General features: G+C 43.1%; 1 protein-coding gene across 13 annotated transcripts in view; it reads right to left on the reverse strand.

Annotated features, from left to right (window-relative positions):
• The window catches only part of ANK2 (ankyrin 2), a 282,700-nt gene that overhangs the window by 176,151 nt on the left and 81,971 nt on the right, over positions 1–24,578 (reverse strand). For 10 of the 13 annotated variants that reach the window (XM_039710589.1, XM_039710587.1, XM_039710585.1 and 7 more), the window contains exon 1: positions 11,926–12,079. The exons of 2 other annotated variants lie outside the window; for them this stretch is intronic. In XM_039710589.1, the coding sequence (XP_039566523.1) occupies positions 11,926–12,006 (81 nt within the window). In that variant the 5' untranslated portion in view covers positions 12,007–12,079. Of the gene's footprint in view, positions 1–11,925; positions 12,080–24,578 lie in introns of those variants that run through there. One more of the 13 variants, XM_039710547.1, reaches the window with a different exon arrangement.

The raw sequence follows: 24,578 nt of genomic DNA on the forward strand, positions 1-24,578 counted from the left end.
CCCCTGTATTTATTAGAATCAACACAATTCTTTTTCCAAAAGTTATTCCTTTTTGGCTTTCCAATTACTTTCCTTAAAACCTTTCCATAATTTTCTGTGCGTCTCCATTTTATTTCATTGCAACTATACTAAGTGTCAGCAATCCAGTTGTGAAATCCCTGCAGTTAATAAGTTCCCAGAAGCTACCAAAACATTTCTTGATTTAGGACAGCTGAAGAAATAGTTCTTTATTTAAGGAGACAGATACATGGAAGGCATTTAACGACCTAAGAAAAAAATCCACTGGGCACTGCGTGAAGTGACAGTGGCTGGAGTGGACAAAGGGCTTCAGCAACCATTTGAACCTTTAATGCCAATCTTAAAGATTCAGATCAACTTTAATAGAGATTGAATGAGACCAAGGTAAAGAAAGCCTATTTCTTTCACCTCTCTCCTGAAATACCTTGTAATACAAAAAGTAATGAAATAATAAACCCCTAATAATCCCTGCTGTTATTTGCGGGGGTTTTCTGCACCTGGAATTTGGTTTGCAGTTCTCCTGTACCAGCAGCTCACTGTGCATGTGCAGCTCTGGAGCTCCTCTTCTCCACACTCCTTTCGTGCTAATGACTGCCTGCCCCACTGCTCTCAGCCACAGCCAACAGGAGATTGAAATTCTGGACACCAAAAACATGTGACAATAAGTAAATCTTAACTACATTCTCTGTCAGCACATGCGTCCAATGACATCATCCTCACCCTCGACATGACTCCTGCACTCAGAAATATGTCACAAGCGCCACTGTTCCCAGCCATGGCACAATTAATGTACTCTCCGTGCTGTCCTTGGAGCACGGCGTGGATGTGCCACCTCTGAGATCACCCTCAAGGCTGCACTGCCTGCACAGCAAAACCGAGCAAGGCTTCCAACAGTGCAGAACAGTGCAACAGCCTGGGTGAAATCACCCTCCAAACCTGCCACAGCCTGGGGGCTTTTTCTGATCTAACAGGGCAGTGCCAGAGCCTTCAGATTCAAGCTCAATAAAGAAGAACTTCACTTTGTGTTTTGGAAACAACGACACAAACTGATTGCCAAAAAATCATTCCGATTTCCAACAGTACTGGGAGGCTTGTACGAAACCAGAGAAACAGAACTCTGAAGGTTAGAAAAAAAAATTTAAAAATCAGTGAAAATAACTCTCTCCAAAAGAAACTGCTGTAATGCCACCTGGAATAATCCACCTATACATTTCACCACCTGAAGGCAGTATGTGACAGACTTACCCAATCCTTACTGCTGAGATGCAGTAGGTCAGAGCTGAGAACTGCCTTTAGAATTTAAAAGTGAATTGAAATGTTTCAGAATGAGAAGAAGCTGCCCGTTTCCACGGGTATCTGCTGGATTTTATGGCACACACTGGGACACAGACTGATAGCATAACATGTTTTCCACAACACCAATATAGAATAATGGCTGTCATTACTACAACAATAAATCCAGGCAGCAATTTTATTAGGTAATAAGGAAAAAATTTCCAGAGAAGGATTAAACACCTGGACTCAGAATTTATCAATCTAATCTCTAAGTATTGAAAACCAGTCCTAATTCAACTATTTGTGTAGCCATAAACGTCAAAAGTAAACAAGAAAATGTTCAACTTGTTCCTGCTGTTATGAATTTCAAAGCCATTAAAAAGCAGTCAAAATTACTGAAGTTCATAGAATCCTTCCATAAAGTTCAGCAAGGTTTGACTGAGGCTCTAAAAATTAGCTGTGGGTTTCATTTGAACATCGCTAAGGAAAGGGTCCACTTTCCATGGCACATCCAACCTGACTGAGCACCTGAATACTTGGAGTAACCTCTGAGAAAAATCTTTGGGCTCAGGAGGTCTTTGGGTGAAAAGTAAAGGGCAGGAAGGGGACAGAAAAGAGCTAGTGTTTTAAAAGGAAGGGATGTGAGGCATAAAGGCCCCTGGATAAGGTCTCCAACAGTAGGAGAGATGCAGAAGAGCTGAGGATCAAGGCTGGATCCTCAGCCTTGTTTTGGCACTTGCACCTGAGGCTGGCCCAGGCAAACCACTGCAAAGCAACTGCCTGCAGTGACACCAATTTTCTCCTGTAAAGCACATTAGCTGCAATAATGAAAAATGCTGTTTGAGAAAATGAGTTCATATTAATATCACCACCATCAGAACAGCAGCCCAATCTCACCAAGCACTACAGCAATGTAAATCACTCTCTCATTTCATGTTCCTGCAAATTACATTTCAGACATTTTCAGGGAAAAAACCCACTAAATAATTACCTGCTTTTCAAGCTGCACCAATAAAGGGGTTTGATAAGTACATAATAGTGAACAAAACCTCTCCCTGATGATCTAGTCAAGCACTGAAACCCTCACAAAAAAAATCAGCCTCACCTTCTCTAAGCTCCCAGCTGCTCATTTCCATCCCTTCCCACCCTGTATCCTGTATAGGGCAGAAGAGGGGAGCTCAAACCCAGATGAATTTCTTACTCTGTTTCCCAGGAAGAACATTCACGTGGTGGCAGCGTTGCCTCACACCATTTGTCTAACTGTGGCCCCAGGCTTGGAACACCGAGACCCAAACCCATAACCTGATCACCTCCAGAAAGTATTTCTAAATGCAATCACAAATGCCACAGCTGCATTATGCTTCTTAACGACATCTTTGGAGACCGTAAGACTTTGGAGGATTTTAAGACTAGAATCTGAGGCATTCAATCTCCTTTGTATTAACTAGAGCTTTTATTTTGGGGAGATCAGCCATATCTATTTTCTCAGAAAGTTTCAGTAAAAGCTTAACTGGTTGTTCCCCCCTTTGGGAAAAACAATATAAAATAAAATTCATCATCACATTAATCCTTCCAAGAGGACAGGTGGGGGAAAGGGGGAAATGGGGGAAAGAAAAGGAAAAGGAAAGAAAAGAAGTGCCCAGCTCAAATGTGCCTTCCCATGTGAATCATCCCTTAACTTTGGGCTCCAGCATCAACATCCAACACATGCAGCTTCCCTTACCAGTTTGTAACCATATCTTCATCACTTGGATTATATCAAAAAGGTGAATTACTTTAACTCTATCTACCACTTACATTCAGTAATTGTTTGGTTTGGGTTTTTTAAATGCATCTGGTTTCCATTTAGATGAAACTACAATGTGCAGAAGAGATTTCCAGCTGGACTTTTTTCCTCAATCACAGAAAGAAGTTGGGATACCATATACAGAAGTGCTGTATAAGTGCAATCCATACTATTTCTGTTCAGAGGCATAACCTGGTCTTTACAATGATTTCTAGGAAAGGCATGCTGTGCATCACTACCCTAATTGCTGTCAACCACATTTGGAATGGGCCACACTCGTAAGCTCCTTCTGCAAAAGAGCAATCTTGAACCTTAAATTGTACATTAGTGCATAATGAGCTCCTGGCAGCTGTTTTCCAACTGAAAGCCATCGCCTGCTGCTTCTGTTGGGGATGTGGCTGTGCAAACAGCAGTTCTGCTGATGAGCAGTGGGGAGAGAGGCGCTTAGGAACACACAGCACCACATACAATGAACCAGAAGCCCACACACACTTACACCTCCAAACACAACTGCAGTGGCTGCAAGCTCTGCAAGGGCCATGGCTTCCTTGAGAAACACCTCCTGCACTATTACAAGAGATTAATTCCGAATGAACACAACAGCAAAAGCCTGGCCTGTCTTTCAGGTGGGGAGCACAAAGTACAGGAAGGAACAGTCACACCTTCCCCCCACCTCCAAAGGCAATCCCTACCTGCTGCAGCACAAGTCGCAGTTGAGACAGCCCCGATACAGGGAATATCACCACACAATTTCAGAAAGCTTCAGGCATCTGCCCATGCACAGCAACACCACACCACTTCAGAAAGCTGCAAGCATCTGCTGGCTCTTGCTCTTTAGCCCAACCTTTTATACCCTCGTGTTGATGCACTGCACCTGCGTGCCCTCTGCTCCCTCGGGGATTGGTCAGTGCCCCTGGGCACCCCATGGCTGTCACCTTTAATGTTAGTCACCTGTGCTGCACAGCCGTGGCCCATTGGGGACGGGCTCAGCCACAGCCCCGCCCCAAACTACCACAAACTGTGCACCTACAGTTACCAACAAAATTACCCTACACTTGACCCATTTGACTTGTATTTCACACCAAATTAGAGGCCAACAGTAGATCCAAGGGCTGAGTGGGAGGCTGTGATCTCTAACCAGGGCAGTGACCTTTAGACAAGGCACAGAACACGTTTCCATCTTTCTCTTCCCGTTGTTTTCACGAATGCTGCAGTCGTAGTTCTGTCTTCAGCCTGGGCAAAGCAGTCAAAGCACAAATGGAAATGCCAGCTCATAAAGCGCCTTTCTTCAGTGTTTCAAAGCTAATGAGCATGAATCACAGATTGATTGGAAAATCTGTGCCCATTCCAGAGCTTCTGTTTCTGATCTTCACCCCTCTCTGCTCTGTCAGAGGTGCACAGCAACAAGAGCACAGCTCCCCAGCTGAGGCAGCTGGCAGGGCTCAAACCCACGCTGACCTCCAGCACAGACTGGAGCCCGCTGTGCTCCGTTGCCATGCCCGGGGAAAAAACACAAACAGGCCGGGACACAGCAGCACACCACACACCCAAGGGTGCACACACACACATCCCAGGGCCTCCTTCTCCTGGTGTTTATGCCCATTCATTCTCTTTCTGATTAGATCATACCAATGTCCCCACCAGCACAGGCAGATGAGGTTTCCAGTGGCTCATGCCATGAATAAGTGCCACTGTTTCTTGACATTTGTATGTTGACATCTGCTCTCTGATGCTGAACGCTGCCAGATGTATTAGACTCCTAAAATGTTTTAAAAAGGAGGACTAGCAGAGGCTTTTGATGACAGGGAAGCAGCACAATTTTTAATACAGGAAGAGACAAGGTTTAGAATTGTTATCCTATAGAAAGGTGTAAATTGTTTATAAACACCAGTTCCCACTTTCATCTGCGTACTTCAAAACCACCACCAATGCTCTTTGCTGCCTCCACTATGCTGACACACACTTCAAACCCTGCCTTATAATGGAACCCTAGGAGTGGAGTAATTAGCAGATTTAATTGATCATGAAGCTGTACTGTTGCAGGAATCTGTGCATTCCTGGTGCCAGTTGAAATCCATACGCTCTGCTTGCTGAGATCCAGTACTACAGAGTAATATAAGTGCACGGCAGCCAAGGCTGAAGGAAACAAACAAAAGCAACCAATCCCTTCCCAACCACTCAGCTTGTGGCAGAAACCTATACACTGTTTAACCTAGAAAATCACTTCCAAGTGCAATTACTGCCATTTACTCTATCCTTTCCTTGGGAGCTGATCCTACTCCCCAGAGAGCACTTCATTCATGGGCTAAATTGGTGTGTGTGTGAGTGAGAGCTAAACCCAGAGAAAAGAGAAGTAGGTTACAAATTGTGTACCTGCTTGTAACCCAAGTGCAGCCAGCTGGAAGGAGCACAGAAGAGGTGAGATAACGTGGGTTGGTGTCTACATTTGCTCTCCCTAAACTGCTGCATGCCCAAGGAACATTTTCATTTCAAGAAGGCTGGAAGAAGAGAAATCAATTCCCACACTGACTCGCAATGCCCGAAAGGACACGCTGCCTTTTTTGTGTAAAAGGTAAAGATGTAATACTACATTTTCCAACTTCCAAATTTGTATTTAAAATAGAGAAAGATTAATTTGACAATCAATTAATGTCCTTTAATCTATGATTTTTTTTATCAAAACTGACCTGAAGTAATTCATCATCTCTCTCACGCAATTTTACAAACTGGTCTGAGGGAGCCTTAAACATTGGTCCATCTGCATCTACTTTTTTAATATTTTTCCCTCCTGTATTTGGTGCCAGAGAACAGTTAAATGAATTAGAAATAAATGAGAAAATTAAAACTGCTAGGATCCCACTGAATCAATAACAGTACTGCAAATTTCTACTGAAAACAGAAATACTGTATTATTCCTACACAGTGGAGGCATAATGACAGGAAGTTCAAATTTTCAGCTCAGCAATTTCTGTCACCAAGACAAAAGAAGCCGACTTAATCAGCTAGAAAAGATTCTGAAATAATTAATTCCTGAAAATAAATGAGAATGGAAAAGCCTCTGGCCATCTTAGTATTTTTTGGCCTCCCTCTGTTCCTTGCATTTCAAAGCTCCAGGGCTCCCAGTGTCTAACCTAAATATCTACGTGCTGCATATGTCAGTCTCAATTTGTAGAGTGAAAAAATGTCCCTAGCCAGACATGTCATCAAAAGCACCAACACAGCATGGCCAGTGCAGACAGGGACACAGCACCGTGAAAGCACAGCGGCTCCAACAGGACAGGCAGGTAAGAGAGGGAGGCAGAGGGAGCATGTGGCTGCCTCCAGTGTGGCCCCAGTGTCCCCAGAGAGGCAGGACAGGTGGCTTTAAGCCCAGCCCAGCCCCTGTCACCGCAGGAACGGTGACAAGGCTGCGAGATGCGCGAGCATGATACAATATGTGCAGTACTTGAGAGCCCCAGGCACCCCACGGGGAGAAAGGGAAGCTGGCTGGGGAAGAAGGGACTTGGCTTCTCTGACTCACTTGATGTTTGCCAAACATTGGTGAAAATGAGCAAGAGCTGAGCAGGATAAATCGGGATGCAGGCTCAACAAGGCACACCATTCCCTGTAAGAGTCACCACTGATCCAAATCATTTCCTCCTTGTTATCTTCAGATTTAATCTTGAAACGCAGCACTGGCACAAATCTGCTGATACACCACAACTCCATCCCTTTGCATATCCCTATTAGTCTGTTATAAAAACAAGAACACTTTTAAAACAATATATGTATTTTACCTTTAAAGGCCACAATTAACAAATTCAACCTTCCAAGTGGTTGTGTTAGGCCTAGGACTTGTTCATTGCATCAATCCTGTAGAGCAGAGCAACGGCTGAGGTGAACCTGTTAACACTGGAACACAGAGACCTAGAAAAGCCAGGCTCAGCCATGGGGCCCAGACTATGTGCACTCTCTGTCCTACACACTTTATGATGCCTAAAAACAACCACAAAGCCACAAAATGCTCTAGAGTTCAGATGTCCAGCTCTAGCACACAGCATTATTTTCCCTGTTTTGTTGCTCTAAGTAAAAAAATGGAAATTATTTCTCCAGAGTGTCACTCACCATGGAGCTGTTGTGATGGGAGCACGGAGTGTTAGCTGATGCAACCAAGGACACAGAGGTGGGACAATCTATCCCATAGTGGGAGAAGTACACATCATTTTTGGGTTGTTACCACCAAACATAGCAACTAGAGCTAAATACAGCAAAGCACTTGCAGCTACAATCTTAGTTTTACACCTGGCACAAAATGTGCTGGAAGACTCGTGATAGGAATAAAAGGCAAAGGGAACAAGCAAATCCTGATTTCAATAATGCAAGAATAGCAGTGGAGTTGCATCAGATTCATGCTAGTGCAAACCATGTTAAAGCACAGGGCGGACATTTAGCAACACAAATGGTTTGGCCATTAGCATTCTTAGCAAACCTGTCTGTGACTTAAAAACAAGTTTATTTTTTTCTCTATGTATTCTCTTCTTTACAGAGCAAATTCTAGAACCATGTATCTGCCTGTTTACTTTAATGTAAATTGGATTATAGCTTTTTTGAAAGCAAAGCAGTTTCAGTTCTCTCCCACAGCTGAAAGAAGAATAAGACCTTCCAGCCTTACAGCAGCTGTGTTACCAGTAAAATTAGCAATATTGAACACCAGTGAGTTGGTTTAGCTTGAAACTACCACTTGTCCTTTGTGATAAAGTCTTTTAGCTATCTACTGCTGAAAGAAAGAAAAGCCCGTGGTTTCTCTCATTAGCTCTTTTCTGCCTGTTCAATTTACTGCTTATTGACTGCAGAAAACCTTCTTTCCTCTAAAGCTGGAGGATGTGATCTCTCTCAGGGGGCACTCTGGTCTCTTTCTGGTTGGATCACCCCACAGCATAGCCAAGAGCAGGGTGGCCACAGCTATTTCTCTGTCACCAGTAATCACAGCAGAGTGGGGCAAAGAGCAGCAACTAGAGAAGGCACAGGGGGACTTTGCAAGCATGGAATGAGGGCAATTCAGGCAAACACCGCCCAGAGGGGACGGGAACTGCTGTCCTACCAGTCCCCACACCAATTTCAGGAGAGATGGTCACTGGTTCAAGCCCTTCTTTTGACAGTATTCAATTTTCTACAAAAATTGGTAGTTGCAAGAGTGAAATTACTAGGTAAACAAGCACTTTAAAATACTTAAGTAGCCACATTTACCACCAATTAGAGTGCTGTGTAATATTATTATGACACTGTAAATGACACAGAGGAAAGCACAGAAATACGGGAGCAAGAGGGACCTCCTCGAAGGAGCTGAATCCAATCCAGTGGTACGTTAGAGAAATCATTTCTCATACATAATTAAGTTTCTCTTGGCTTTTTATCTGATTAAACCTATTAGCAGGCTGCAGAGGAGCCTCATTTCCTTTTCCCCTCAGGTTGCCTTTGCCTGAGCACACTAAAGCCAAGTTCCTCTGGATTCTTCATAGGACAGGTTCACTCTTCTGGCAATCCCTCTCTGCATGTTTTGTTTACATTGGGATCCTTGTTCTTGAACAGAAGGGACCAACATGACACTCGTATTCCAAAATGGGTCTCAATTACCTTATGCATGGAATAAAAAGCCTTAAGTAATTGAAATTAATTAAAAGGATTAGCTTGTACACTGTAACTATTCCATTAGCAAGCATAGAGCTTCCACTGGAAGTACTTCACATAATGCAACCAATTTTATTTAAAAGACGAGCTTATGATTAGGTTAGAAAAGGAAGTGTTATTTTTGTTCCTTTAAATCAACATTATGACTTCCTCCAAGTCTTTTCCACTATGGGTCTGATTCCAAGATTTTAATTTTCCTTAAAGAATCAGCAATATAAGTAACAAGACTGGAATTCCGCAATAAGCCACAATGGATTATTTCTGCATTGATCCATCAACAGTGTGATTTATGAACAACCTGTAAGTTCAGGAAGAGCTTCTGACTCCTAGAAGCCCCTTTGCCATCAGTGCTTCCAATACCAGATATAGGAACATGCATCCTTTTTCACATGATAACCAACAGTAGTTGGTTTTCACCCGAAACAATCTAGAAGGAAAAAACATCCTTTATAGGAATGCTAGGAATTTTGCACTTGAGCCCTTTGCAACAGAATTGGCAAAAGGCAGAAGGAAAGCACTAATATATTACAAATTCCAGATCACTCACTGCATTACCCCTTCAACACCAGTCTCCATGAAGTTACAGCAACCAGAGAACGAGCTCTGTCCACGACTGCATCCTCTGCTCTCCAATACTAGAACTGAGTGAACACGGACTTTCTTTCCAAGAACACAAATTTGATCATATCCCAGGTTATCACAGGGGCAAAACACCACAGAAAAATTGGACACAACCCTACCATTGGATTAACAAACATATTGATGCAGCCCACTTTTGCAAGAACACACAAAGCCACAACCATCACCACGAAGATTAAATTTGGCTCTGCATAGGTAGCAATTTTCCCCATTCTAAGAAAATTTTGATTTTTCCCATCCTGCTTGAGGACAAAACTGAAGCCTTCTTATTTTAAAGCGTACACACACTTAAAAAGAAAAAAAAAAGTAAAAAAAAAGAGGATACAGCTGAAAATTAGAGAAAGTCATACTTGGCTTCCTGGCTAGGACACCCTCCTGGAATACAGAAGATCCAGCTGAATGCTGTATCCGAGAAGAGCCGCTCTCGGTCTCTCCCAATACATAGATCAAACTCATCGAGCTCAATTAATATTTCATTATCCACACAAAAGGGATCAACTTCCGCAGAACAGATAGAGGGCATATTGGCTGGTGCAATGCAGCTTTGTTCAGCAAAAGTAGTTCAGGACCTGAAAACAGGCTACATTACTTGGGATTTTGGAGCTCTTGCACAGGGCACTTTTGTCTCCCTTCCCAAAATAAATTGTGCCTACCTCGTCAAAACACAGAGGAATTCAACCTGGAATTCTTGTACTCTTGGCTATTCCAGGGTCTATCTCCCTCATCAAGAAAGTTACCAGTTTTGATGTTTTCAGAAAATAATTTGCAGAATTTTAAAAGAAATACCAAAGGCAGCTGTATTTCCTCAAGAAGTCACTAAGGGTGAAGATTGGTGAGAGCTTATCTAAAACCAGACCTGAGCCACAAACACCTAGTGCATGCAAACTCAGTGATTAACAATATTTTTTTGCTTAATATTTGTCAACTGAAAATGCCCCACTAATATTTTCTAGTTGTAAAGACTGATAGATGTAAAAGAAGATACTCAAGCATTTATTACACTTTTGAAAAATGAAGATGAATCATAGCTGTTGGAAGACTGTGAATATGGAAACTCAATGCAAGAGATGCTTTCCAAGCATTCATTTGGCCGTTGTAGCAACCTTGAAAGGCTGTGGGCTACTTTACTTGGAAAACAATGGGTGGGAAAAGAAAGCACAAACACAGATATTGAAAAAGAAGCGATCCAAACAACCACTTTGACTCCTCAGAACTTAAAACCTCTCTCCTAATATATTATATTGTTTCCAGATAACCCAACAGTCCAATTAAAATGTTGGCTATACATTTAATCTTTTGATTCTTGCTTCCTTATATGGATTTCCCTTAAATAAACCTTTCAAATCCAGAGCTGAGACAAAGCAGGTATCCTCTTTCCTACTAGATTCTGCTCAAATATAAGGCCAAGATATAAAATCTCCCACTGTGTGGGGATCCAGGTGATATTCCAAGCACAGTGGGGTGGGATGAGGATGTTTTTGTTCAAATTCTCGTTTAGACTGGATTCCCCCATTCCCTTGTGGTTGCAGGTACAGAACCTTCCCTCTGTGATAAAAAGGGACCAACAATGTCACCTATTGCACAGGAGCTTTTCTTCACCGGGTCCAACCCCATGCAGAAGTCCCCGAACACATGTCTGCATGTTATTACAATCTGTAACAATTTGTCTTGCTCATGAACAGCGTTGGTTAAAATGGAAATTCTATGCAAAATGAGGGACTGAAGAATTCATCCGTGTACGCTGTGTATGGATTAAAGAATTCCTCTTCATCCTGTAAGCAGTCCCCCACATTTCAGTGTGGTAACTCAGGTTATAGCAACTGACATAAAAGAAGGGGAGGGGAGCATAAGGGTAAACCCGTTTATGTCATAATTATGCAGCACTACAGGCATCTCTCCTCCTAAAGGGGAGAGAAAGCCCAAACAGAAATAAATAGCTGCCTGCAATTAAAGCCATTAAAAAGAGATTACCTCAAGCGTGGGGTTGAAGCAGCAGGCACGGCAAGCTATACCTTGAAAATCAGCCGTTTGTGACAGAGAGATTGGACACACAGAGAAAGTGCCCTGGCAATTGGGTGTGGCTGGACAAAAATCACATTTGCACCCAGGTTTTTGTCATTAGCATCACCAAATTATCACGGATGGTACAATAGCCAGCAATGGATATCTCTATGGCTGTTTACAATATGACCTTAAGAAACATCTCCAGAAAAATAAGCCAAAGGTTTGTAAGCCTCCACCTTCTCCAGCTCGAAGGAAAAGGGATGTGTGGCAGCACACGAGCCAATACCACCTTCTGTCAAAACAAACCACCCGCTCTCTTAAAGGGCAGCCGAGGGAAACCTGCGCTGCCGAGCAGCATCCACTGCCGAGCCACACCAACAAACAGAACAAAAACCACAGAAAACCGCCTGGGCTATGGCCACGCCACCGATCCCGCACGGAAAGAGGCAGGGAGAGCCCCCCGCCCGCGGAGGCAGGGCAGCGGCATCCCCGCGGCTGCGGGACCCCGGCGCCGCTCCCGCCCGGCTCGCTCGCACCTTCTTGGGTCTCTTCCTGCGCTGGCTGCCCCCGTTGCACTTCTCGCCGCCGTCGCTCCTCTGGGCCGCCTCCTCGTTCATGCTGGCGGGCGGCAGGGCCGTGCCGTGCCGTGCCGTGCCATGCAGGCTCCGCGCCCAGCCGGCGCAGGGTGGCACCGCCGGGGCAGGGCCGGGGGCGGGCGCAGCGGCGGCGGCGGGGCGGGGACGGGGGATGCTCCGGCGGAGAAAAGCGGCTGGAATCGCGGAGTGGCTGGGGCTGGGAAAGGCTCCCAAAGCTCACCTCCTAGTTCCAGCTCCCTGCCATGGGCAGAGACACCCTGCGCTAGGTTAGGACAACCTGCCCCGGCTGGCCTCGGACGCTTCCAGGCACTTCCCTGCGGCAGGAGACGCTGCTCGCGCACCTTCCTTGTCGCCAAACCCATCGGTGAGCGAGGATTTGGCCACAAGTGTGACACCCAAGAGACGATTCACTGTCACTACCAAAGCAGCATGATTGGCACAGGCACGCAAGCAGTTCGTTCATATCGCTAAAATAAATCACCTCTTCCTTGGGCTGGAAGAACAACACAGCAACATTCACACGTAAATGTATTCTTCTATTTCTTCTGATGAACGCTTTAAAAAGAAAAAAAAAAAAACTACACTATTCCACTTCCAACTGAAAAAAAACAGCCCAAGTAACTCGCCCTCCTTCTCAAACAAAAGAAAAACACTCCCTTTAACTGCTTACTCAGCAGAGGAGAGGCTGGAGAAAGTGGAAAGGATGCAGTGAGGCATGAATTCACTCTCCCACAATCGCGCTGTCTGCAAACACAACGAACATCTGCAGCACAACAACAATGCCAGCAGTGTAGCAACCTCAAAACCTCTTTTTCTTTTCCTTACTTTGAGCGCGACTTCTTTGTTACTGCGAGCAGTAGTAAATCCTGGACTAAAATGAGAAAACTCATGTAGAAGTAAGGGGAGCTACAGATCTCGAAGAAGGCGGGTGCTATACAACACTGCATCTGTTATGCCATAATTAGAGCTGCAATCACAGTCACAGCAAGGATTTTGGGGAAGATGTACAACAGTCATTTGTTATCAGTGTCAGACATCCACGGAATTCATCTGGGGAACCTGTGGAGATGCAGCTATTCTTTTAACTCACAAACACAGCTGCTGGTTTTAAAGAGAGAGGTCATCTCCCATTTCTCATTTTAGTCAAATTTTGCACAAATTCATCCCCCTGCCCAGCCCTTTCTCGTACCAAACTAAGCCATTCACACTCTTTGCCTGACATTTGTTTAATTATTTCCCAATAAGTGATTCTTGGGTTAAGCACATTGCTGAGGTATGCGTCGATTATGTATTGTGTCTTTTCTTCTTACAATGTTTCTTGCACTATTAAAAAAATTAAACCACTGATATTTCTGAGTGTAAAGACAAAGTAAACTTCAACGATACACGATGGTTCTCGTCACTAACAATCATGCATGGTGGCTCTGAAAACCAAGAGATCAGGTGATATTGCAGTGACGTAAAGGGGATGAAAAATAAACTACCTGACTCTGCCAAATCCATCACTGGTCCCTCTGTCCCTAGAGATGGGCTTTCTTATTATATTTTTATTTCTATATTTACTTTTAGTCTTCAGGCTGAAAAAAACCAAGGAAACAGGATTGCTGGAGACTTCCATGATAGCCAGAAAATTAGCAGATTTTCCCAAGAGACTTAAATGATGGAAGGCTTGATGCCTGGTGAAAGGAAGGATTCTCTGGGAGTCACTGTGAGGAGCAAAAGGGCAGCACTCCAGGGAGGCAGGCAGTGCTAAGTGCAGGCTGGAAGGTGTGAGGGAGGAGTGAGACAGACACAGCTTGGGGATTTCCAATTTCCATCCACCTTTCTCACCTGACCTTTCCATCTTTTCTATCAGGGCTCCCTGGTGAATGAAGGGTGCAGTGTGACAGTCTCCACAAACAGAATGCTGGAAAAGCCTGTTGTGACAAGTATTCCAGCTAGAAATCCACCCCAAATTCACACGTACAAGTTTGCTGAAGGATGACAGCCTCATTAACCTGAACTGCTCTTAGCTCCTCTCCCCTAATCCTGGGCATTCACCTTTGGCAGTGCAGCTTTAGGTGCAGACAAAGAAAACCAATGCTCTTGCTCAGCAACAACACAGCAGTACTCTTCATTTCCCACAGTCCCAGAAATCCAGCATGAAATCAAAACAACCTCACCTAACCAGCCAGGGAGACACAGCAGGTGTCAACTGACAACAGGTCTAACAACAGCACAAAATCAGCCCTAAGAACCACACAAACTGCCTCAGAAATGCCCGAAGAGCCAAGCAAGTCCTAAATATTCAGAAATGCTGAAGGCATTAATACTAAAATTGATAGCAGGGAAAAAAAAAAATTATAGCATGCATATTCCATTTCCTTCACAAAATTTATTAGCTGGGAAAAAAAATAGGTGGACATAAACTTACAACCCAGGGAATTACACAGAAAATAATTTTTAACTCACTTGACACAGGGCTGCAGACACATACCTGATCAGCTTATAAAGGAGATATCAGATCTCCAAACTGTATCTGTGAACCCACAGAACCAGGAGCAAGGGCTGGTGTTTTATCATGGGGCAGCCCCCATGGATGAGGATTTAGGTGAGCAGGTGGATTAGTGTGTGGAGACTTCCCACAGATCTATCCCATCAGTTTTGTTGTTCCCAGGATGTATTCATTACCCCTAAACCCAGCTGCTTAGCTCACCTCAATCCCCCCCACATCTGAACCCCAGCCTAGTGTAACATGTTAACAACACACAATTACCTCCCTAAAGACAGTTTCCATGAGGGGGGTTTCCACACAGATTAAATTTACTTTACAAAGCTGCAAAGAAATGCTGCAGAGGTGTGAAGCAGCTCCCTGCAGGTCCTTGAGCAGCGTGCTGGCCATTCTCTCTGAAGCACTGGCAGAAGCTTCCTGCAGTACACCAGCACTGAGCAGTGGTACCACAGGAATGCCTTTAACTCGCTGGGTGTGCTCAGTCAGAGGGGCTTCCTTGCCCAGTTTTGCTTGGGTACTTCCCAGACCCTCGCTCCCAAACTTATTCCTCGGGTTGTCATGTAAACCCGAGGCAAAGGGGAGTTAAATTAAAAATTTAATCCTACTAGACCAGCTCCATTCCTGCTGAATTTAACAGCAGCAGATCCATTAAGATATTTGTTGTAATGGTCAGAATTTACACAATGAAAATTAGAACTTTATATTCTGGTTGAACCACATAGTCTTTCTACATCCAGACCCTACTTCATATTCTGCACCTGTACTAGCTATATATTTTTAAAAATTGAAACAGTGTTGTCAGCAAGTTAGGACACTCCCATATTCACATTCTGGAAACTGAAGACCAGGGGTATCTTATCAGTGTGTCAAATACAAATGGGAGAGAGAAAAGACCAAGACAGGCTCTTCTCAGTGGTAGCCAGCAACAAGTACAAATTGAAATGCAAGTAAAGAAACACTTTAAAAGTAAAGAAACGTATCACCTAGCTAGACTAGGAATTCTTATCCTTGGAGATACTCAACACTTTAAGAGGCAGGGTCCCAAGCAACACGCCCTGGCTGACCCTGATCCAAGACAAGGATTGGACTGTGATCTCCAGAGACCCATCTCCACTTGGCCTGTCCTAAAAGCAAACCCTCTGCATTTGTCACCAGCTGAGTAATTGCAGATACTGTCACTGTTTAAAACGGTGACACCTACGTCCTCTCAGTCACTCCAATGTTTATAATAAAGCCCCCTCTAAATACCACGTGTGGTAAGTGCTCTGTGTCTACTCAGCAGTGCACCACAGATAATCATGTGGGATTTTATCGACCACCACTGCAGGAGCTTCTGCTGGTTACCTTGAGCTGAACCTCAGCTGCCATCTGGCCCACCCTGATAAGAGAGCAACAACAGAGCAAAGCACAGGAGGGTGAAAAAGCTGCCCATGGCTTACCACTGAGTCATTAAACTGAGCTGCAACAGCAGAGAGGTAAACTGTGCATCTATTTAATTACATTTTAAAATCTGAACAATTACCTTTCTGATGATGAAGTAAAGTAACATTCATCACCCAAAGAAGCATTCTTACACACTGCTCCCTATTTATTTCCCCCTATATATATATAAAGGACAAATATAAATTACTAATAAGTAGATTCCTCCATAAAAATCACAGATTTCTTACAGACCATCTTGTTCCAATCCCCCTGTCTTGGGCAGAGACACTTTCCACTAGCCCAGGTTGCTTCAAGCCCCATCCAGCCTGGCCTTGGACGTTTCCAAAGATGGGGCAACCACAGCTTCTCTGGGCAATCTCCTGAGCCAGAGCCTCACCACTCTCGGAATAATTTCCTACTAATACTCAATGTAACCCCGCACTCTGTCAGTTTAAAGCTGTTCCCCCTCATCCTTGTCCTTGTAGAAAAAGTATTTAAGTAGTACTGGAATGCTATAGAGTTTGAATCTAAAACACAAAACAAGGTGATGTTTATTTAATCTGGATTTCTATTACACAGCCATGATTTACTTGGTATTTAATCATTTCAGGACAGCAGGATGGCCAAAAAACAGGCAGCCAACTTCTAGGAAATACATCTGATATGTCCTTCCATTGTTTTAACAAACCATGTTTGAAAAGCAAAGCCAGTAGGAATACAATAAACTGGGAATCCCAGCTCCTATTTTACTCCTTATTTCTGAGGAAAACAGCTCCTCAGAACTCTTCAGTTCAGGACCTGTGCCTTGGACAGCAGGAGGAGCTGAGCCCCTCTTCCTGTGCCCGGCTGGAGGGGGTCCCAGGCGATGGAGCCCCGACACCTGCACAGCACCAACACCTGATGTCACTGGTTCCCACACAGCTCAAGGAGAGCAAATATTTCTGTGCCACACACACTTGGGTGACTCATGTCCTCGCAGGAGTATCTGTTGCCGGTAGCAACCTCCAAACAAAGAGGATGTCTCTGCGTCCTTGTGTAAAGGACAATAGGCAGTAGTACCCTGTCATCATCAGTCACATCTGACACAGCTGGCAATGTACAGTCATACTGAAAGTGTGGGGTACAGAAAAGGTTCTTCTTTCAAAGGTAAATAATTCCAAATCAATGAAAATTTAACAACTGAGTTTGATACTGTTAACTACTTGTATATGTTTTTAAAATATATATATTTAATAACTTAGCTCTATTTCTTGTTGTTGCTGTCCTCTAGAAAAGCATCATTCCATGAAAGCAGCAAGGAACTATCAATATTTAACATGTTTTAGTGGAATTCTCAACAGCCTTTAAACAGTGATGAAAGTCAAGTCAGCAGTACCATGCACTGGAAGGAATCAGAGGCTACCTATCCAAATACCCAGCAGAAAGTTAAGTCATGCAGAATGCAAATTTTGCATTCTTTTCTTTCTCGAAAGAGTGTCCTCTATTTTTTCCCCATTACTGAGCCCAAGCCACTACACTCACTGGACACAGGGAGCAAATATGAAAATAAAAAATTGGCTTTAAAACGATGGGTTATTTTAATGAAACACTACATCACTTTGTCCTTTGATATTAACACCTCAGAGTTGCTGGGATTCTACTGTACTTCCACATTAAAATTGTCAGCCAAGTTCTGCAGAGGTGGGGCTGCCTGCCTAGCTCCAAGTGCTCCACAAAACACGACAGCCACCAGTGCTCCACAAACCAGTAGTCAAAAGGTAGATTTAAAACACGCTGGACAAGGGAGAAGAAATCCCTGCCCTCAGCTCGGGTGTGCTGTAGATCAAACAAATTAAAATCCATGAAGTGAACGCGCCATTTTCTGCCCGGTGGGAGCTGCGAATTGATCGCTTGCGTTATCCATCCATCTGGGAGCCAGGATTGTGGGGATGTGACCTCACGGAACACCTCTGCTGAGAGGACATCAAGCTTGGGCGAGAGAAAAGGCTCTCAAGGCCCCTGCAATTCTCATGCTGGTCATGTGCTCCGCGGCGATTGCCATAGTAACCAGACACTTGCCAGGGAGACTTTCTAGCTCAAAGCATTCTTCTCTTACGCCTTCAATTATTTTCCTTCTGATAACTGTTAATTTATATTTTATTTTGGAGTGAAGGAATTGACACTTTTTCTTGTGTTCATCTGGCACAGAAAAGACTACCAGAAAAGAAATCTGAAAACAGTTGTAATAGAAAGGAAAGCTAGAAAAGAGCTTTGTGTCATGGGTTGATAAAATACAGCATTTGTATTATTTAGCATAGACAAATTGCAAAAGAAATGCATCACATTTTCAGCAGAATGTAACAAAATTAATAGCTTTTTTTTTGCCAAGCACTCAAACAAGCCTCTAAGGTTGCCATTACTATAGCTGTGGCTGTTTGTTATGATTCCTACATAGAACCTTCCCTCGCTAGGACCCGTGTTCCTTCTCCTGTTAAATATTCTGATCTAATTTCCATCTCTTGAATTTAAGGTTTTTGATACTGTCTCAAGATGAATTTGAAATGCTCCCCTGAAAGACTTTAGCTATTAAAGGTTTTATATCCACGTATTTTGGATCAAAAACACAAAGAGGGTAACAGGATTGCCAACACTGCTGGCAAGAACAGGACTGAATCTGGGAATGGTCCTAGTGGCACAGGAGGGGCAGAGAAATTACCCTCAAGGTTGAAAAAGGGGAGATGGACAGAAGAGTCAGTGCTTCCTAAACCTAACATTCTCCAAAACCAGGGAGGAAAAGGTCAACAGATAGTTGTCTACTGTTCCAGAAGCAAGGAAAACTAACAAGCACAGGCACCCGTGTAACTTTAGTTGTACCTGTATTGATGTTTTATATACTCTCACCCTATAGTTTTGCATCTGTTACTTCACCAGAGGCAGCTGGCTCTCAGGGCTGAGATGGCCACACCACGGAACCCACAGAGGATTCAGAGCAAGGGCATCTGCTGCCTGATTTGCAGATAGATTCAGAGAGATTGGCATACATGGTGTAGGACAAGGAATGGGACATTGTCTTCACAGCCAGAGCAACCCATCAGCACAGCAGATAACAGCGCCCATGCTGCTCCATCTGTCCCCTCCTCATGCTTCATACAAGACAGGTGCTCAAAAACAAGCTGCTCACACAAAGTTTCTCATTTTGTGGATGCTTCTCATCCATCTGTGGATGCTTCTCATCCATCTTTTCCTCCAAGGGTTAAAAAGGCTCAGGGATAATCATAGTCGAAAGGACAGTTTTGACCTGGGATCAATGAGATGAAACACACTAACTTGAAAAAAAAAAAAGATCCCTGTTTTCTTCAACTAGGGGTCAAAACACTCAAAGCTTTTGAGTATTTTTCTCCCTGTCTTTCAGCATTCCATCCACTGAACAGGAATAACTGTGTCTCTTCACCTAACAGAAACATAATGAAAATGAATTAATTATTTTCCACACACTGGATAGGACTCTGATGAGCACAATAGATGAGCCCCAAGGGACTAATAATTCTGTCTTCAAAGAGATGTTTAAACAACATGTTCTAAATAAGGCCTGGAGCCACAAATCGAGCAACGAGTGGGAAACAAGCTGTGGAGTAGCTGTTCATTAAATGTGTATCATTAGTTTGTCCATCAAATGCAGCAGGACCTTTGGAAAAAGTATTAGGGGCATGTGCAATTGAAGCCTGTATGGTGATGCTGGGACACGACTGGGTCAAACAGAGGCTGCAAAAGCCTCTCCTAACTCTGCACTCTCCACTAACTCCTTCCAGTGTAGTTCTGAAGTGTCTGTGTACAGGTATATATGTACAATGAGTAAGGACTCAAATATGAGATGGGATCAGAGAGTCACATCTCCTGATTTGACAGCCCCTGCCATTTCAGTGATCTCATCTCTTGGGTAGCAAATGTCAAACCCATCATTAGGAAGTTGTTCAAAACAGGAAAGGGCTTGCAAGAATTACTTTAGAAGCGAAAGAAAAGGTTAATTAACTGAAAATATATATTCCACAGGCAAGACAAACCACAAGCTCTTCTGACTTAACCCAGCACTGACACCAGATCCTTTGGCTGTTGGCAAGCACCACCAGAGCCAACCCCTGGCACTCCAGGAGCAGCTCTGAAGCTGTCCTGTCCACATGCCCCATACACCAATGCCGCAGAGCCATAGCCAAGCGTATCTCACCACAAACTGATTTTGTGAAGGCCAGAGAGGAGGATGAGCACAGAACAGAGCAGCAGTTTGAGTCCACCCACAAGACAAGGAAATGATTCATGCAGTGGTCACTGGGAGCACAGAGCTCTGCCCAGCCGTGGGGACATTCTGCTAAGTCATCATCTCTTAGAAGATTTTACTGCTCTTCACAAGGTTTTATTTTCAATTATTATTATTTTTATTACTGTTACATGACAGATTCCTTCAAGCTGTCCCACAGTCCTGTTTCTTCAGGCCCAAGGAGGAATCACAAAGCACTGCGACCTTGAACAATCCTTGCCCCCTAAACAGCTTCAAATTCTATGCCTCACTATACTGCCATCTCCGTGCACCCCATTTTTTCCTGCCACAATGTTCCATTTTGAAGTGTCATAGTTAAATATCTGGGACAGTTTCTTGCCTTGAGTGATAAAACACTTCCTCCAACTTCCAGAGAACAACTGCATGTCTATATATTTAGCAACAAAAACTGGAGTAACATTTAACAAAGAATTTGTTCTTCCCTTACTGTAAAAAAATACCTTGGTTTGTCAAGCTGACATTTTTCTACTGAAAACCCATCCTGTTAGAAAAATATTCTCTTTGGAACTGTACCAATATGTACTTAATGAAATACACATTTAAAAAATAGGAGGCGCTTGCTTTTTTCACCCACAGGTATTGCAGTTTGTAAAAACATATTTTTAAAATAACCACTTCCACAACACTAGAAAAAAATGAGGAGTTATAAGATGCTCTCTTTGTGAGACACTAAGAAGACACTCTGCACAGAGCTGTTCAGGTCCTCAGTGCTAGACTGAAGACAAGCTCAGGCCCAGGCTGTGCTGGGATTTTCTGTGGATGTGCCTTGGTCATCCAAGGTCAACAAGAGATCCTTCCCAGTCCTGAGGCTGCTCTGAGCTGTTCTGGCAAATGACACAGGAGAAATTGAGTTTCAGATGACCCTTTTGCTCTGTCCTCAGCCAAGCACCACATTCAGTGATCTTTCAATTCAGCAAAGCATTTAATCACATTTAAGTGCTTTTACGTACCATGATGATCTTAAAATGCATGCTGGAGTGGGTAATCATAAAATAACCTCCCACAGCAGCCTGGAAGTTTATCTGTCCTGCAAATTACAGTGTAAAACAATGGCATGTCATTTCTCTGTAGTTTTTTACCTTGATTGAATAATCTTTAAACCATAAATGATTTTAGGCCAGAATTCTTAAACAGCATGAAACAAATGTTGTTCCTGCTTTCCAAGTTACACTGGACGGTCAGAACTTACTCGAGATCTTTAACAATTTACAAGTAAATTATACTTAATAATCAAACCAATGATGAGTCCTAAACAAAAAAATGAGCTTAACATCAGAACGTGCTGCTCAATAGTGAGCTCCATTTTGGAAACACACTGCAAGAGACCATATTTTATAGCTGACACTTCCTTCAACAAAAATTACTGCACGTACCAGCCTGACTCTCTCACATTCACCTGAAGAAGGTGACATTGCTCTTACTACGTGGCAATTAACACTCCCACAGTGAGTAGCAGGATGAATCATTCTAACAAAAGCAGAAACCCCCAAATTATTCAAGGGAAATGGCTACACTGTCTCTTCTGCTTTCAAACAGGTCCTTCCTTCACACATCGTACTGCGAACAGCCGTAGCATATTTGATCTTAGAGTCACTTGTAATCTAAGCCAAAGCAATGAGTGCCTTCATTTTTAATTAACTCCCTGTCTCAATAGGCAACTCTGAGAGTGAAGAGCAAGAGCGGTCTCTGGATCACTGTTTATTCCAGAGCCAAGCCTGGGGGTGGTACAGCACCCCTGGCTTTGGGACACAGTGGTGTCCGGAGCCACCGCCCACAGCAACCAGAGATGATTTTTACATCATCTTCCCCAATGAATGCTCTCCCCAAAAGCTGTGGTGGTGTCATTGCTGCCTGCACAGGTGCTTGAGACGACCTAACTTACACTACCTGATCATTTCAGCTAATGGGAGAAATCTTGTTGTTGTGTAAAATAGGAAGGGGGATCAGAGGGAAGAGAGACACCTCTGCTGTGCATCAGGAGCTCACTTCAGTTTAGAAAATAGTAATAATTTTAAAAAGAACACAATTACAGTGATGGAGAAATGTCCATCTGCCAAGCTCTGGAAGATGAAGGTCATGTAGAAAATGTGTACATGATGTAGATAAATTTGCCCATAAAGAACAAGTTCACAATTGCTGTGCTTTGAGACACTGCTCTGGAGGAACAGAGCACAAACCTGAGCTGATTCTCAGACAGTAGGATTGAAAAGCTTTCCTGGAGTTATTGGTTGTGTGATGAAAACCCTTTCACTCCACAGTGTCAGCAACAAAAAAGACTTGGGGGACAAAATGCTATCCAGATGTTCTTCCAAACACACCTTGGGTTTGCTGAGCCCACCCTTCACCCAAAAATAGTTCATCTGCCCACAAAAGCATTTTTCTGCTGACACCTACATTAGCTCAAGAGCAGGGAAAGTGACCTCCCCTCTCCTATTTTTGTTCATCATTTTCCAAATTTTTTCTTTGCTTCCAAATCATTTCCTGAACTTATTGCATTATAAATACCTTTCAAATAAAAAAAATTCACATTTTTGGGTAACATATACTATCTATCACCAAAAATATTTTGGTAAATGGTCCACATCTTCGTCAATTAAAAAAACCAAACTCTAGAACATCTCTGTCTTGTGAAGTATTGTCAACTTTTCTTTAAACACGACTTTGGGATAGTAACTGTCTTGCTGCATTTCTGGTAGTATTAGAGTGGAGTGAAAAATCCAAACTTGAAAAGTCTCTAGAAATAAAATCTGGGAAGGAACAAAGCCACCTGAAGAGCCTTGTGGCACAGGGACATTTCTGCTGCAGCCACAAGAGCCTCTGCTACACTTGACCTTGAGAAGATTCTCAAGAAGATTCTCTTGAGAAGATTCTTGGAAGATTCCAGGCTCAGTAAAAGCACAACAGGAATTTTTCTACTGGTGAAAGAAACAAAGAAAATAGAGAGGAAAGCAAATAAACCCAAAGACAGCTCTACTCTCATTCATAATTGATAAGCCACCATGAAACTGGTGAAATAAATGAACTGAACCCAACTTCAGAGTGGATCCAGAAAACTCTGTACAAAGATCTTTTATCTATAAACTGTGGCTTATAAACACACTGTTTCCAGATCAGCAATTAACATATGCAATTATCTGGGACAAAGCCTGAAATGTCCAAGTCCAACAACAGGAGGACACAACAGGTACCGAACAAATTTGGATTATAATACTGCAGATTACCTCTCACTGAAATAGGCAGTATATATTTAGTATTGTTTTGCTGCATTTTTGTAACAGACATGTATTAATAATGGCTTCTTTCCCTTCTGCACTCAAGTCAGGATTCTTAATCAGCACAGACATAATATAGAGTGGCTTTAGCATCTCTCTCCCAGAAAAGCAGCTACAACAGCACAGAATTTTGAAATCCAATTTGATTTTTAAACAGCAGATCTAATAGAACATTTAAGAAACTGGATATTTTTAACTCTCTGTAACCGCAATTGCGAATTTTCATTCTGGAAGCGCCAGCAAGATTTCCACATGCAGAATAATAAGAAAAGATAAACAAAACATTTTATGTAAATTAAATGGATGCCTTATCCTGCAAAGACTTGAAAATATTTCCTGTTGCCAGCAAAAATACTCATAAAATTTGGAATGTGCAACAACAGCTGGGAAGAGTTAGCTGCAGTAGAACCAGTCTGGTTTGCAGTCATTTCAGAAATCAACGCACAGAGTGGCAACCATAGCTTTTCATTTCCTTTTTGATAAGCCTTTCAGAGGGAGAAAATTCAGCACTATTTCTCCCTGCCATACTTTGAAACCTACTATGAATTTCATAAGCTCGTACTTGAAGGGTCTAAAGCAGACTTGAAAGCACAATAGTCAAAACAACTTGGAAACCACTGTGCCAGGGATGAAAAGGATCCCTAGTCACGAGGGAGCACAAAAACAACCAGGGAGCACCAGGCTGAGCCCACAGTCCCAGCACTCACTCCAGGCATCCTTTTACTGACTGGATTCTTGATTCCAGCAGAGTCAGAACCAGTTTGTTCATCTGTCAGATGAATTTCTTCCTGCAGCAGTTGTACATCTTGTCTCACATGGCTTTTTCACTCTTTGTTTCCACAAACACATCCTTGCTTTTTACTGCACAGGATGGGAATCAAAACGTGGTACGAGAAAAGGACTTTTAATTCCAGAAAAACAGTACACAGCAAATAAACCTCATCGGTTGTCAAAAGACAGGTTTGCTTCCTACTAGAGAAGACGAACATTATTCAGGTGTGCATGCCCACAACTGTTTTCAGATTCTCAGCACAGAGAATTTCTTCATATTTCAAATTGTATTTGAAATATGAAGAAATTAAAAAGGCTAATGTCA

Source organism: Passer montanus, unplaced genomic scaffold, assembly GCF_014805655.1.
Source record: "Passer montanus isolate IOZ18808 unplaced genomic scaffold, ASM1480565v1 scaffold23, whole genome shotgun sequence".
In the NCBI taxonomy this organism is placed as follows: domain Eukaryota; kingdom Metazoa; phylum Chordata; class Aves; order Passeriformes; family Passeridae; genus Passer; species Passer montanus.